The 16,231-nt window shown below is 31.8% G+C and overlaps 1 protein-coding gene and 1 pseudogene across 1 annotated transcript; both read right to left on the reverse strand.

The window, feature by feature from the left end:
- Nucleotides 1–6,485: 6,485 nt before the first annotated feature.
- Nucleotides 6,486–8,952, reverse strand: CRL (crumpled leaf). The gene is made up of 9 exons (XM_078958602.1): nt 8,620–8,952; nt 8,392–8,441; nt 8,029–8,089; nt 7,902–7,937; nt 7,767–7,817; nt 7,358–7,450; nt 7,139–7,243; nt 6,936–7,028; nt 6,486–6,836 (listed from the first exon to the last, which is right to left on the reverse strand). Exons 1-9 carry the CDS (start codon nt 8,776–8,778, stop codon nt 6,675–6,677), a joined length of 810 nt encoding a protein of 269 aa, XP_078814728.1. The 5' UTR covers nt 8,779–8,952; the 3' UTR covers nt 6,486–6,674.
- Nucleotides 8,953–10,208: 1,256 nt separating this feature from the next.
- Nucleotides 10,209–14,536, reverse strand: LOC145045075 (sucrose nonfermenting 4-like protein; annotated as a pseudogene).
- Nucleotides 14,537–16,231: the final 1,695 nt, after the last annotated feature.

Below are 16,231 nucleotides of genomic sequence, written 5' to 3' on the forward strand. Positions count from 1 at the left end.
AAGATAGAAACAAGCCTCAATATCATTAGCATATCATGCATATGTGTAACTTGAACTAATATTTCCCTCTTTCAATAGTTAGTTCTTTCCAGAACTAGAGTCTGACTTCACAAAACATCTTCCTTCATAGAGACCTAACCAGAGCAAAATGCTAGAATGTCCTCAAACTTACTATCACAAATTCACAACTAAGCATTTTTCGATTACAAAAATCAAAACAAATGGCGGGAGGACTATAAAACGCTTAAAGGTTAAGTAAAATAGTATAGAGAAGTGCATCCAAATATAAAAAGTACCATGGAAGAACATCTTAAATCCGAAAATAGCAAAACAGATGGAGAAGAAAGCAGCAAGTGAGAATAACCAGAACAACAATCTCATCCGTCCAACCCTTCGATTACGATGAACAGCTCGTATCAATCAAATTATAAATAAAGAGTCTTGAAACGTTTCAATATGGCCAATGCCAATCTTTTAAGCAACCCAATGTTTGTTACATCATTAAATATTGACAAATATCCATTTCATCCTCAGGAAGAAAATGAAGAAGTTCTTGGTCCAAAAGTACCATATCTAAATGTAATTGGGCTCTTATGTATCTTACCAGTTGTACTAGACCTGACATTTCTTTCGTTGTAAACTTGCTAGAAAGATTTAGTTCATACCCAACAAAAAGACATTGGAATGGGATTAAGCATATTTTGCGATATCTTCCAGGAACTACCGATTTAGGGTTATTTTATCCTAATAATACAGAACAATGTTTGATTGGTTATGCAGATGCAAGCTATTTATCTGATCCTCATAAAGCTAGATCTCAAACTGGATACATGTTCATGAACGAGGGAACCGCAATTTCTTGACGCTATCAAAAGCAAACACTTGTTGCTACGTCCTCAAATCATGCTGAAGTAATTGCACTAAATGAAGCTAGTAGAGAATGCACATGGTTAAGATTGATGAGACAACTCATTTTGTCTTCATGTGGACTAGATAAAGATAAAGGTCCAACATTAAGTTATGAAGATAACCGTGACAACCCAAAAATTTCTATTCTGTACAACCATCCACTTCAATTGAAGTCAAACCTATTTCTGCTAACTTTCAAGCTTTTTGGAATAAGTTTGAGTGGTTTAAAGTTAGTACTTCAAGAGATAACTGGAGAGAGGATGCCCTAGTGTTTATTGTACATCAATTAGGTTCTAAAAACCCCAAGAGTTTGGAGTTTACGGCCCAAATGGTATTAGGGTCGTAAACCCTAATGACTATATAAGTAAGACTTAGTTATTTTTATCACTTTTTCACAATTTCAAGATCCAAACTCAAATCCTCTCAAGTAGCATCCGAATTTTCATCTTCAACTTGTAAGTGTTTCTATCCCTAATTAGTTGATATCTACCTTAATCTAGTGATCTAACATGATTTCATCCGTGAAATCATTCCAAAAGTGTAGATCTTCAAGTTTCACCAAGAACACACACTAGTGTTCTTGGACTTTTAGCACCTTTTCAAGCTTCTACCTTGTAAGTACTTCTATCCTAGAGTATTATAAGCCTTATTACACTTCTAAAAATCAAGAAAACACCCAAGAAATCCAAGATCAAAGGTGTTTACGGTCCAAGATGTTCTTGGACTGTAAACCCTAAAAAGGGTGCCAAAGTGTCCCTATTCTCTTGCTCACATCACTAAAATCTTATGAACTGACCAACTTAGTTGCTGATAAACTCTTTCAAATAACTTGTATTCTCAGGAGACTATTAGACAAGTGCTCGTGCTGGGGATTCAGAAGATGAAGCATTATAGCTTCAAGTCTTGTTTTGTTGTTTGTGTATGAATTCTATGTTTTGTGAACACACACGTTGTAAACTAGGGATGGCAATGGGTATGGGTATACCGGGTTTCGTGTTCCCCATCCCCATACCCGAATCCCGATTCCCATCCTCATACCCGACCCCATCCCTATCGGGGATTAGAAATCTATCCCCATCCCCATCCCCATCCCCAATGGGTATCGGGGATCCCCAATGGGTAATCGGGGATTTTTCCCCATTACAAAATTTTGAACTTTTATGAAAAATAACTCATAATTATATATTAACCAACAAAACAAAAACTAACAAAACTAATATAGAACGCTATAATCACTGAGTGTCTTTAAACACAAATAATAACATTCAAGGTTATAAATTAAATCATTTTTTCCAAAAAAAGACATTAAAAGTCTTCCCAAAACTATACGTTTGATTATTAAAAAAAGCTTACTTTGTCTACTGAACATTTGCTTATGCATTATTAAAAATAAAAACACAAGTAACACTATATATATATATATATATATATATATATATATATATATATATATATATATATATATATATATATATATATATATATATATATCGGGTACCCATCGGGGCCAGTTTTGGGTACGGGTATGGGTACCCGGCATGTAGAACCATCCCCATCCCCATCCCCGCCTTTTGTATTCGGGTAATACCCATCCCCGGTCAACTCGAGGATTTACCCAGTCAACTCGGGTTAGGGTTTCGGGTACGGGTTTTTTTGCCATCTCTATTGTAAACACTTTCTTTCTAAATAAAATGGTTGTTCATTACTTGCTTACCATGTACATACCTCGTGATACTAAACATGACGTCCTCCACCCCTGAACGATTCCGATGTTTTGGTTTTGGGGTGTGACAATAACTTAGCATGTGTCACTCAAATGAAATAAGGATATATCAAGAGCGACAGGACAAAACACATACCTCCAAAAAAATTTAAGTACATTCAAGATCTTATAAAAGATCAAAAGGTTGAGATAGAATATGTTCAATCTAGCAACAATGTAGCAAACCTCTTCACGAAAACACTTCCTACTGCAATCTTCAGAAAACATGTACATGACATTGGAATGCGACATGTGCATAACACGTAACGTAACATATGTCTAGATGAGGGGGAGTCAACAATATATTGCACTCTTTTTCCCTTCGTTAAAGTTTTTCCCACTGGGTTTTCTTTAGCAAGGTTTTTAATGAGGTGGTACTTCGAGGTTGAATTCAGATTTGAAAAAATGCCATCCAAGGGGAGTGTTATAAAAGCCAAAAATCATTGAGTTAGACATAGCATGTGGATGAATATTTTTCACCATTCAAATAGTTTCCATTAACTATTTAGTCACTATTTTGATGATGTAAGAATATGATGATATGTAGTATAAATACCCATCAAATGTGAAAGAAATAAACACACCATCTTGAATACAATCTTCTTAAGTGTTCAAGAATTCTCTTAAATCTCCTTTACTTTATAATGTTTTAGTTTAACTTTGTTCGTTTTAGTCTTAATTACATCAAATTTACAACAATATATATAGAGTTAGGTTTAAATGTTTTTGACAACTATTGTGTGACTGAATGCACCAATAGGAATTGAGGAATAATTAAATAATTAAAAAAATTGAATAAGGGTAATTATGTAACTTTAGAATGATAATTAAAATAAAATCCCTTAATTAATGGGAATTACCATAAAAATCTCTTTGACCAACTACTTAACCGTAGCCTTAAATCTAACTCATCATCGTTTCTAATCCACGTCTTCTGCTTCTTCTTTTACAATCAATCATCAAGATTCAAAACTCATTACCAGGTAATTATCCTTCTCCAATCAATTATTAAGATTTTCTTTCTTTTCATAAACTCATTTTTTTTTCTTTAATCGATCAATCATCATCGGTGATGATGGTGGTGGAGGCAACTTGTCACAAGAATTGATGGAAAACGCGTGTAGCCTCTTCCTTGTCTCCTCCGCTACTTATAAAATGGTTCGATTATGTCTCACGATTGGCTTCTTCTACTGCTCCGCTTCTTCACAAGACTAAACCATTGTAACTGAAGATGAAAAGGGCGTCGCCACCAAATAATTTCAATCCCAGGTACTTTTAATTTTTTTTAGGCTAGTAATTCAAATTGACATCTGATACTGGTGCACATAATCTCAAAAGTACTTAACTTTTGATTGTGAATTATGTTTTCCAGATTTCAAAACCCAATTTTGATTGCCAAAATTGGTAAGACTATCACTAATTTTTTTGAAGAAACTGAAGAAGCACACCACGTGTTTGATAAAATGTCTCAATGAAAAAATAGTTAAAAATCATTAATGTTTTTACTTCACTTTGTTCCTTATTCTTTTCAGAACTATATAACTCAATTTAGATTGGGTTGGATGCCATTTTCATAACAATAGGTTGATGCTAGTTCCTTATTCTGTCAGAATTTATAGTTTAATACATTGAACATATCGAGAAGAAACACATGGAACCCGAAGAATGTTAGTTCCTTATTCTATCAGAATAGGTTGATGCTAGTTCCTTATTTTGTTTGTTGGATATATTCTTGATAATACAAATTCTTAAATAATATTCTTGCAGAATAGTTTATTTTGTAAGAATATTATTTGTTGTATTCTGATAGAATTGTAGTTAATTATTTGTATGTTTAATGTGCAGGTTTTACAAGTGTATCACTACAAATTACTTGGCAATGAATTTCTGGTAGAAAAGGCTTCAAGAATGGCTTGAAGACCTGATGGGAAAGGGTTGAAGAATGAATTAAAGAATGATCACACTCATTTTTTAAGAATGTTGTTATTTTTTAAGAATTATACTTGTTTATTCTTTCAGAATGTTTGTTATTATTCAATGAATCACAATCATACAATGTAATTTTTTGATATATTATTAGTTCAAGAATCGATTTTGTGTATTCTTTCAGAATGTATTTACTAGTTTATGTTTGGCATTCTGCCATTTTGACAAAATAAAATCGAAAAATACATTCACTAGTTTATGGTTGACACTTTATTATTCTGATAGAATAAAATCGGATTTTTAAATTTGAATTAATTTAAAATATTCAGATTTTTAAAAAATAAAGGAATTAATCATCCCCAAAAATCCGAAAATTTCCTTTTTTAATATAGGTTAATTGACTAAAATGCCCTTATGCTGAAATTTGTTTGATTATATGGTACATGCTATCCTATTCTACTATCATAGACCCTCAAATCATGACATTTGATTATATTCCATCCGATGGTCCAGATCTGTGCATTCTGGCACACAATAGTTAGTAAAAACAAAACAACCTAACCCTATATATATATATATATATATATATATATATATATATATATATATATATATATATATATATATATATATATATATATATATATATATATATATATATATATATATATATATATAAAAGACAAAAATGTACTCTTTAAGACAAAAAAAAAAAGTGAAAAAACCATTATTAAACAAACTACTAAAGGATATTTGGGTCTATGATTCACATTTATATCTTTTTCATAGATTTACATTCCAAGCAAACAAATAGAGGGCGGTTTCATTTCATGTCAACAATACACATGATAGATTCAATTTCTTAAAAAAGATTTCACTCATATCTAAAACATTTTATGAAACATTGAAACCAAACACCTAAACGGTTTTTTCGTTTTTCTATAAGTGTGATAAAATATTTATAGCTTAGATATGCACAAAAAGATAGGATTAGCATATACAATACAATGGCTGAAAATAATGAGTAAAGAACACATTTTATAAACAATATCTATGAACTAACTACAATTGGGGAGAAATTTTTTTTTGGTCGGATGTAGTAGCTTCAACTTTGGCTAGGGTACGTTTATGTTCATTTTTGTTTGTTTATTTTCATATATGTTTGTTTAATTTCGTTCTTGCATGTGTGTTTAACATCTTAATGAATACGAAAAATGTAATTTGTTAAACGAACAAACTTGAACAAGAAAATCCGTTTGTTTAACCGTTGGTGTTTTTTTTTTTTTTTTTTTTTTGTTCCGTGAACTTAAACGATCAAAACATGAAGAATGTTCTTGTTGTTTCAGCAGCCTAAGAGTATGCATATTCATGCAGTGAGCAATTCAGGCTTTACCAAATTCTCTCAGCTTTTGCTAGCAGTTGAAACAGAGTCTTCATATATGTACAAGTTGTGGAAGATAATGTGTTGTTTTGACAGGAACAGTGAGGCATTTTTCAAGTAGGAACATTTAGAACATGGAATACAAGAATCCATGATTTAGGGTATCTGAGATATTGGATACGAATTCAGTTACCCAAAGTCCTGGATACATATTCAAATAGTAACCTTCCAAATTTCTTAGAATATCCGGATCAAATGAAATCCCCAATATATAATTTTATTTTTCAGTTGTTTTGTTAGTTACGTTTTCTTTCCAGAGGCACAAATCAGAAAACGGAGTTAAGTAACAGCTAAAATGGATTGTATTCAAATGTCAATATTCACTTTATTTACTTATAACTGAATTATTACATAACTGTATGATCATAAAATTGCTTTATTTATTTATTTATTTTTATTTTTTTGGGGGGGAGGGGGGGAAGGTCATTAAGAATCTAGCAAAGAAGGTAGAAAGAACAAATTATTACATAGTAGAAAACAGGTAAAGCAGAGTTTTGGAACTGCTTATTCTACTCCTGTTGTTACAAACTTCATTGAAGCATGTGCTCAAAAACATAATAAGGGATTTAATGGCATATATTAAAAAGAATTATGGTATATATTACAAGCCACAAGGCAATAATGCAACATATGTGATTATTCTTGAAGAACAAAGGAACCTTCTATCCGCTTACCTATAGAAAGAGGAGGGAAATTTAATGGAGATAACATATCAACAGAAGCAGAAGCAGAAGTAGATGCAGATGCAGGTCCAGGTGCAGCCTTGAATTCATAAGGACCATTCTTCACTCCCCAAACCTGTAATTATTGAAAAATCACTTCAAATTTCACCTTCCTACTTCTATTATTATATTGAAAAAAATATCATTATATATAATTAATTTTGTTCAAACTAACTTGGTTTCCATCATCATCATATCCCCTATCCCACATATGAACCTCATTGTTCTTCAAGACTGCCAGTTCTGATGTACAATATGCTGCCCCATTCTGCAAGGAAATACAAATATTAAATAGTATTTAAGAGTAAATTACATAAATGGTCCCTGTGGTATACAGAAATAGGCAACTTCATCCCAAATTATTTTTTTTTCCGTTACCCATGAATTGGGGAAGCCGTCAGGAGGTGTTGAACCCTCGTACAAACACCGTTTCCCTCGTTCACAACGCTTGAGATATATGGTGGTAAGATGTTCTGCTACATCCTACAAGTTTTTTAAGTAAAGAAGTAAATAAATAAAACTTTTTGGCTGTTATTGCAGAAATTAAAAAATAAATAAATAAATAAAAATGACAAATATTTGTGAAGTGAATCTTACCCCAATTACTTCTTCAGGCTGTGGACGTTGGTCCCTTGGGCGATCACAAAAGTTCTTGTACTCCTCTGCGTCGCGTATGGCATATGTACTCAACTGTGCACCAACCACCCCCATTAAGTTTTAACTTTTCTAAATTCCCTTTTATGTCATTTTATATCTTCTACCTAGTTTATCAATTACTTTTTACCAAACCTCATTTTTTGTTGGCTACCTTATAATAAGCTAGAAGCTAGCTTTTCAGCTAGTATGCCAAACATAACCTTAATGGGGAAAAGAAAAGGGAACATGATCTAACGCATGGGAATTTGCTGAAATTAGCACCATGTTAACCTTTTCTTTACATTCTTTTCCACTTTGCTAAAAAGAAAAGTTTTCTAGTTATTTTAGAAAGAAAGAAAAACACACACACCTCAACATCACATTTCATCTCCTTTGGGCAAGGTTTGACCATACAAAATCTCTGCAATGAGGAAGCTGTTAGAAATAATCAACAAATAAATGTACAAGACAACAATGCTAACATGAACAGAGAACAGAAATGTACCTGTCTAAATGGCTTATGGGGAGTTCTCCAAAATGCCTGAGAAGAGTAAATGGAAACACTTCAATTTTGCATAACAGTAGAAAGTGAGAAATTGGGAAAATACATATGGTGTAGCCAGTATACTAACTTGCTCGAAATATAGAACCTTCGATCCATCCACCATATCTGCAGCTGGGCAGGAAAGCCATCTACAAAGTCCAACAAAGAATTCGAACTTATCAACAAAGTTTGAGTCTTTCTCAGTTCAAATTTACAACTAATTTGAGTTGTTACTAATTCAATGACCAAAATTTGGATTTATTATTCAGCCTGGTAGCTTTTGAAGATGCATATCAAGCCTAGCACAATGGAACCCCAAACACCACTAAGCATGCATATTTCCAACTCCAAGAATTTCATAACTGATCCACTTATATGAAAATTTGTAACAGAAACGCAGACGCGCACACACACACCCAAATGGAGAAATGATAAGTGGAGAAAGTAATACCTTAAATTAAAGAAATTATCGGGATCTCTGGATGCTTGTTCTTTTGAGAACTGCAAATTGAGTAGAAAATTTTCAAATATTGAAACCAGAACAAACAGAGGATTACTGATACAAATAATCACAAAGCAAAGACAAATTCAACAATAGGATCCTCCAATTTCCCTAAACGTAATCCTGCATATAGCATGTATATCTTCGTGAATTTTAAGCAGTAGAAGAGCGTCATACCTTTTCGCCGGCGATAGATTGAGAAACGATGCGAGCATGGTCCCACCGAGTGGTGGACTTGGTTAATCGCTTAACCAAAAGAGCACCTCCGATCAAAACCAGCGTCTTCACTACTAACCCTCGAGCTCTGCTCCACCCACTTGGTGGTCCCATACACATACCGTGTGTGTGGAAATTCTATATATTATATATGTATCTACTGAGCACTCAATCTAGGGCTCAATTCGATGCAGAAAGAAACTGTGGATAAAAAGGGGGATTGAAATCCAATGTGGAAAAGGAGCCAAGCCAAGCCAGGGTTTCTTAGGGACAGATTTTTGAATGGATTGCAAGTGTAATTTCCAGATAACCTCCATGATATCAGTCTTTTATCGTTTCACCGATTCCGTTAGATTTGATTTGGTTGGGTCAAGATAGAGAGGGTGGTTCGGGTAATTTCAGAAGTCATTATTGGATGTTAGTTAATTAATTTGGGTAATTAGTTATTATACAGTATAATAAAATAGGTTGCTAATACTTAATAATAAGAGCTATTTACAAAAATGAACATTATTGTTCTATTCTTATTCTTTATACTCATATTTTTCTAAAATACAAAGACCCTCAATACTACAATAAACGGTAAATGCTAATGCAAACTTAGGATTGTTGATTCCAAGATCCTCCTTTTAGAACAATATATAATACATATACTTCACTTCAACGGTAAGAACAAAGGAACCATATCATAAAAAATTGGTAATTAATCTCAATACTATCAGGTGTTGTTATCTCTCTTTATTTGGTAATTAATCTCAATAGTATCATGTGTTGTTATCTCTCTTTATTGTTGAATGTTCGAATACTATCATGAATATAAGTGGTAGGTTATGAGTAGATTATATTTGTTGTTAAAAAAAATACAATTTTCTTATTGTAGAATAAACTTTTGGTATTTCTTTCTTGAAAATGAAGAATCAAGTTTTGTGAATTTATGAATCATGCGTAAGAATATAAACCAAACTCGCCATTAGTTACAATGTTTGTATTTGGTCACAATTATCAAATACTTATATTCTTCATTCCAAGAGTTATAAGTGCCACAATTGGCAATGAGACCGATCAATATTGTTGAAAGCATTGTCACTTGCTTAATTTCTTGATTTAATCATCTTTGAGATAGTTGCATTCATTAGTATCCGAGTGTTGAACGATTTGTAATCACAACAATATGAGAATTATGCAAGTTATAACATTCGGCTTTTACCAGTTCAATTAGCTCTTTTGAGCCTTTAGCTTTTACGAGGTTTTAACTTTTAGATTTTATATACTTTTACAACTATCAAAAGTTTAAAACTACTTTTGCTGAACGATCCTATACAAACAGGAATTATGCAAGTTATAACATCCGGCTGCCAACTAGTTTTGCGAACACATCCTTTGTAAAGATACTTTTTCTCCAAAATGGTGAAGAATGGAGTTGCAATCGATACCTTTTAACACAACTGAATGCAATTACATCGGAAACAGTTCTTAAAAGATTAACTCTTAACATATAATTACATAACTTTGCTAAAACTTGGGTGCTTATACAATAACACAAAGAAAACTTAATGAAAATCTCTAAAAATGAGAGTAAATACGTCTCTCAATGTAATTAACCCTAACACACGTTGGGTGGCAGCTTCAACTACCACAACACGCCTCACCCCTGTAGCAAACATGAGAACGTTCATTGATTTATTATAACATCCAAATATAGGTTATGATCTGGGGAATATATACCTGGATTTGAAAGAAGTGTTATGACCTGATACAAAGTATCAGAACGTGTACATATCCCAAATCTAGGATGACCTTTTTTATCTACCAGTTGAAGTGCCTGAATTATATAATCAAAATCAGGCTTTGTATAATCTGTTTTGATATTCAAAAGACAAAAATGACCAAAAACAATGTTTTTCTCTATTAAAAATATGTTGTTAAAGAAGAGCATATACTTGAGATATAGTTGCATGATCAACCTAGATACGAGCGTATACATTGCCTTTTGCAAACGAGATGATGTCACTGATTAAATACAAGTTTCAATCAAAATAAACTCTTGTGGATAAATGAAGAAATTTTAATCAATTGTACAAAGTGCATAAATATTACCTTCTCGAGAAAATGTTTACAAGGGCTCCTTTATTATCAACAACAGGCACTGAACTTATATGTTCTGAAGAATATTAGACGAGAAAAAATGATATATTTGATTAAATACACCCATAAAAAATGTAAGTATGGAAAACCATGAATTTAAACACACCATCTAATAATAATTTGAAAGCATAACTAAGAAGCTGAGTGATGTGTATATTTAATGCACTAGTTTTTTTTATTAAGAATTCATAATTTATCGCATCTAAACCACACCTTACAGGCAGTGAACCCGATCGAGTATAGTATAGCTTTGATAAACAAGGGTGTCGATCACAGGGAACGGTGGATTAATTTAATATATTTGATTATAAGTTACAGGTCACACGAAAAGAATAAAAAAAATAGTTTAATAAATCTCAAACTAATAATTAATTAACAACTCTCGATAAACTAATAGGAAAACAAATCTCTTCAGGTACTTTGGTTTAGACAAGTTACACCTTAAAAATATAGACAATTGCATACACAAAGTCATTTATTCATGTTCACCGATTCCTAAAATGATTAGATTCGCGTTCACTATAACTAATCCTTTAGCAAACAAGTCAATTCAAACAATGATCGATTGGTTAAACTAACATGCTTCCTAGTGTTCAGTTCGTATCAAGCAAGACTTGCAAATATAGTTAATCAAATTAGGCATTCAATTAACATCTTGTTGATGGTCATCAAACAAGGCTCACACATTAACTTACTTATTCCCAAGTTAATCCTAGTTTCACATTCGTTATTCCTAGACTTATAATCTCGATGGTCACCAAAATCATAAGAGACAAGCAATCAAGCATATGTTCATACAACTCAATTCACTTAACAATTAACAGCAAATAATTATCATTAATACGTAAGGATCTTTTAACAAGCTTGGCAAGATAAATTAAACACAAACAAACTATTCAATATAGCAATTAGTCTAATAATCAAAGCTTCATTCAATCATAAACACAAAGTAAAAGGTTTTTACACCTAAATCAGAAACTAAATACATAATAGCAACACAATGGAATGCTAAACATGGTCACGTTAACAACCCATATGATTACCGACATGTATCCGCTCTCCAACCCTTCCGATCTCCGCTTCCGTTAGCTTAACGGCCTTCCGGCCGCCTCCTAAACATGGTCACGTTAACTATGAAGTTTTCTTGTTGCACAAGTCGAAGTGGAATATCATAGATTATTCAAATTGGTGGAATGATATGGGGTATTTATAGTTGATGGAGATGGAATTATATGGAATATTAGAGTTGGATTGGAATAAGGAAACTAATGTGGCTTAGGGATTAAGCAAATAAAGATAAGGAAAGTGGTGCTTGGGGAATAAGTAACTTGGAGGGAATTTCCGTCCAGCTTTTATGCTTCATCTTCAAGGCCGATTTTGGATAAGATAAGTGTCGAATTAGCCAAAAGTGCATCTCACATAAGTCGTAGGAAATTTCGTCTAGTTTTCAGAAAAGTTTGAACCTCGTCAATTGGACTTATGAGTCATCAGATATACCCGAAACATTGAAGAGGGGTCAATCTGCCAGCAATATCTTTTTTGCATCTTTTCAGCTCCATTATCTTTCTTTTGCATTCCATCTCCCATTTTAACTGTAATTAAATATTTCAAAGTATATTAAGTATATTTTAGTTCTAAATAATAATAATAATAAAGGCTAAAATATTAAGATATGTTATACATAAATATATATAAAAATACACATATCACTGAGTGGCAAGCAAAGTTAATAATTCGCGTCCCCCAATATCTCTTGTCCAACTACCAACTGGAAGACAACCGATTGGTTGTTGCAAAAGAGGCAAATACCCGATACGCTATTCAAAATGCCTTTGTATATCTATGTTTTCACAATGGAGACAAAACTTTGAATATTTGGAAATTAAAAAATTTTGACTTTTGAAAAAAAAAAATAATAAATACTATTACTCAAACCCTACGTTTTAGGATCCCACCAAGGCATGCAACGTGCAACAATTGTGGGCAAGCTGTATCTTGTGCCATATTTAGGACAGGAACAGATGATATGCGATTGTGCATGATTTTAACTGCAACTGCATTCAGGGTCTCATCCGGGTCAACCTGTGTTTACAAAATCTAGTTTAATGGATTTTAATTTTAAACGGGGAAGGACTTAATCTGGTAATCTATATTATATGCTTGTTTCTTTTCGACTTAATGGGTAAAGCACTTGATGGAAAAAAAGGTCTTACTTTGATTAAAGGCCTTTTTTAAAGCTGAAGTTTTCCTTCCTTCCAAGCAGAGATTGATGATAACTCAAGCACATTATTTGCAACCATTGCATGGTTCCTCTGTAATTGCAAGATTATATAAGAGATTATCTTATGTTTGTAAAATGGTTTAGCCATTGGGCTGTATCCTACCTCCATTAAAATCAAAATAAAGTCTGTTGATGTTAGCATCCCTGAAATCTGGCGACTGGTGTCATCCTAAAGGGGAGCAACAGCAAGACCCTGAACCAAGAAATAAAAATGATAAATTATATGCAGAGAATCAGTAAACTAAAATCTTAAACTTGAAAGTGAAAATGAGAAATAAGTTAAATAACAAGTTGTACCTCTTCATGCATAACAAGGAAAGCCTCTTCCACACTCACATTAGCATCCAATGCAAAGACCTTTGAAAGTCAAAGAAGAATCACAATCAAATGGAAAAAGTGTAAATGCAAACAGACATGTGAAAGAAGGCATTCGAACCTTGCCTGAATCCGGAATCAAATCATACACTGTGTAAGATGAAAGATGATCAGACAAACGATGGTGGGTTGCCTCTATGTCTTCAGCCCTTAATGGCATCACAAGTTCATGAGGAGGAACACTGATTGATGTTGAAGCCTAAATTGTTATATGATTTGTTAGGGTTTAGGAGACTTTGAAAAACGATAACACGATTTCACAGACATGTAATAAAAGAGTGAGAACACAATACATGGGTGCTTACATCATCAGCGGGATTATGATCATCCAAACTATCAATATCCATAATTGGTACCCCATCATCAATGATCAATGTATGAGGCATAACCTCTGGTTGTTTGACCACAACAATGTTGTTTACTCCATACTCATCTTCAGCAAACAGTTGTTGCTCGTTGATTCTCCATATGCCATCCACCAAGAATTTATACTTCATTCAACATTTTATTAAGAAAATAAGAAAAAGTTCAAAAAAAAAAACAACAACGTATTATGCCATGATGCTTAAAAAAACCATTATATTATTTTTGTTCATAAAAAACATTATATTTTCTGATTTTGTTTAAATTAATGTTTTGCAACCGGATTACTCAAGAAAACCGGTTGCATGGCCTATGTGTAACTAAAAAGAAAGATTATAATATTACATAACATTATTAATTACCAGAAACTGTAATTGTTGATTGCTACTATTAATACATTGGTTTATCTGAACTTTTCTCTAAAAAAATACAATTTAACATGCACTAATGTCAAGAAACTCTCTAACCTGATCATACCTTATGCAAACCAGGTGGTAGATCGCAAATCGTCGAGAAAGTCGAAGACAATCCTTCAACAGGAACCATCGGTTGATACTTGATCCACCTTCACTCACCACCAATTGCATTGCAATTTAGTGTGTTGCAACAAAATTATCAAAAGAAAAACTAAAAATTAATAACATACCCAGTAAAATCACCGCACAGGAACACTTGATTGCCACCATGAGACCAAATAAACTGTGTATGAACCATTCTTCCGCAAAATTTACCTCACTCTAACTCTGTAAACATATGCTTTGGTGTATGAGAATATCAATTGATCAACTGAGTTTACAAAACACATATCGAAAAACTGAATACCGAAAGGAACCAATAAGAGAAAAATAAAACTGGGGAAGAAATAAGGGTTCAAAAAAAACCAAATCCTTATGTAGATCCTGGCGGCAAAACTTAAAGATATACATTACATGCATATACATAGAATTGTTGTGCGTATCTATATCTGTAGGTAGAAATTAGGGGAGAGCGACTCAAGTAAGAACATAATCGCTTGGATTTCTCAGAGCCGTAGAAAACAGCTGCCGAGAAACAGTACATAAATTCGCATATGTATATGCTATTAAAAAAACATTATATATATATATATATATATATATATATATATATAGAGAGAGAGAGAGAGAGAGAGTAAATTAAACTTTTAGACCCTATGGTATATATCTTTCTCCAGGTTTGGTCATTATTTTGGATATCTAACATCACTGGTCCTCGTGGGTTCAAAGAAACCACGGTAACTAAGAAACACCATATGTTGGATCGTTTTAAGTGAAAGACTTCCCAGTGTGGTTCCTTATTACTGCACTATCTTTCCTTTTTTATTCTTTTTTGGTTTTTATAATATAGTAGGCGAATACCCGCGTGTTGCGCATAAATACTTATATAGTTGGAGTCTTTACACATATATGATTTTTTAAATATAACAATAACGTTGTTGTTAAATTTGATATATGTATATACTAAATTGATATAATATATTGATTGTTTTGAATTACATGATAATATATAAATCTATTATAACGTCATAATCTCAATCGTTTGAATAATTTCTACTCGCGAGTTACACATCAATAAAATTAAATATTATATATGGTTTAATATTATTTATAGTTGTTATTTTTAACTAATTTTTTAAAATTTATTTTCTTAATGTTTTAATTTCTATCATTATAATTATTTAAAACATCAAACATTATTTTTTGATTTTAAAGGTAACAATATAATCATTTATATAGATTTATTTTTAACTACTGTTATTATAAGTTATTTTAAGCTACTTATTTGAAATTTTTTAACGATTATATAAATATATTTATGAAATATTTTAGTTAAATTGATATTACAATTTATTTTTTCCATTTATCACTTTTAAAAATTTACAAAATATTATTTGGTTTTTTTAGTGGAACTGAAATTTATATTTAAGCTGACATTGTAATATTATATTTAAATTAACAGTTTAAGTATTTTGTTCAAACTGTTCAAAAATTGTAGCTTTAAACTGATAATGGTTTATATGCAACAACATTTTAAATCTAATAAATTAAGTATAATATGTTAAAATTTAAAGACATAACTTTATAAATAGAAGTAAAGATATTATTTTAAAATTGAAATTTAGTCTATTTATGATTACACTTTAGGTTTGATATTTATTTAACCTTATTAACCAACTTACAATCATTATTAGAAAGACACTACAATTTATTACTTTTAACTATTTATAAAATAATCTTTGGGTTGTTTAAGTTAAATAAAATTTATATTTAAGTTGAGATAATAATGTTATATTTTAATTAATAATTTAAGTATTTTATATAAATTGTTTAAAAATTATACCTTTAAAATGATAATGGTTTACATCCAACAATATATTAAAACTAATAAATT

The sequence above is a fragment of the Lactuca saligna genome, chromosome 5 (assembly GCF_052625555.1).
Source record: "Lactuca saligna cultivar CGN05327 chromosome 5, ASM5262555v1, whole genome shotgun sequence".
Taxonomy (NCBI): domain Eukaryota; kingdom Viridiplantae; phylum Streptophyta; class Magnoliopsida; order Asterales; family Asteraceae; genus Lactuca; species Lactuca saligna.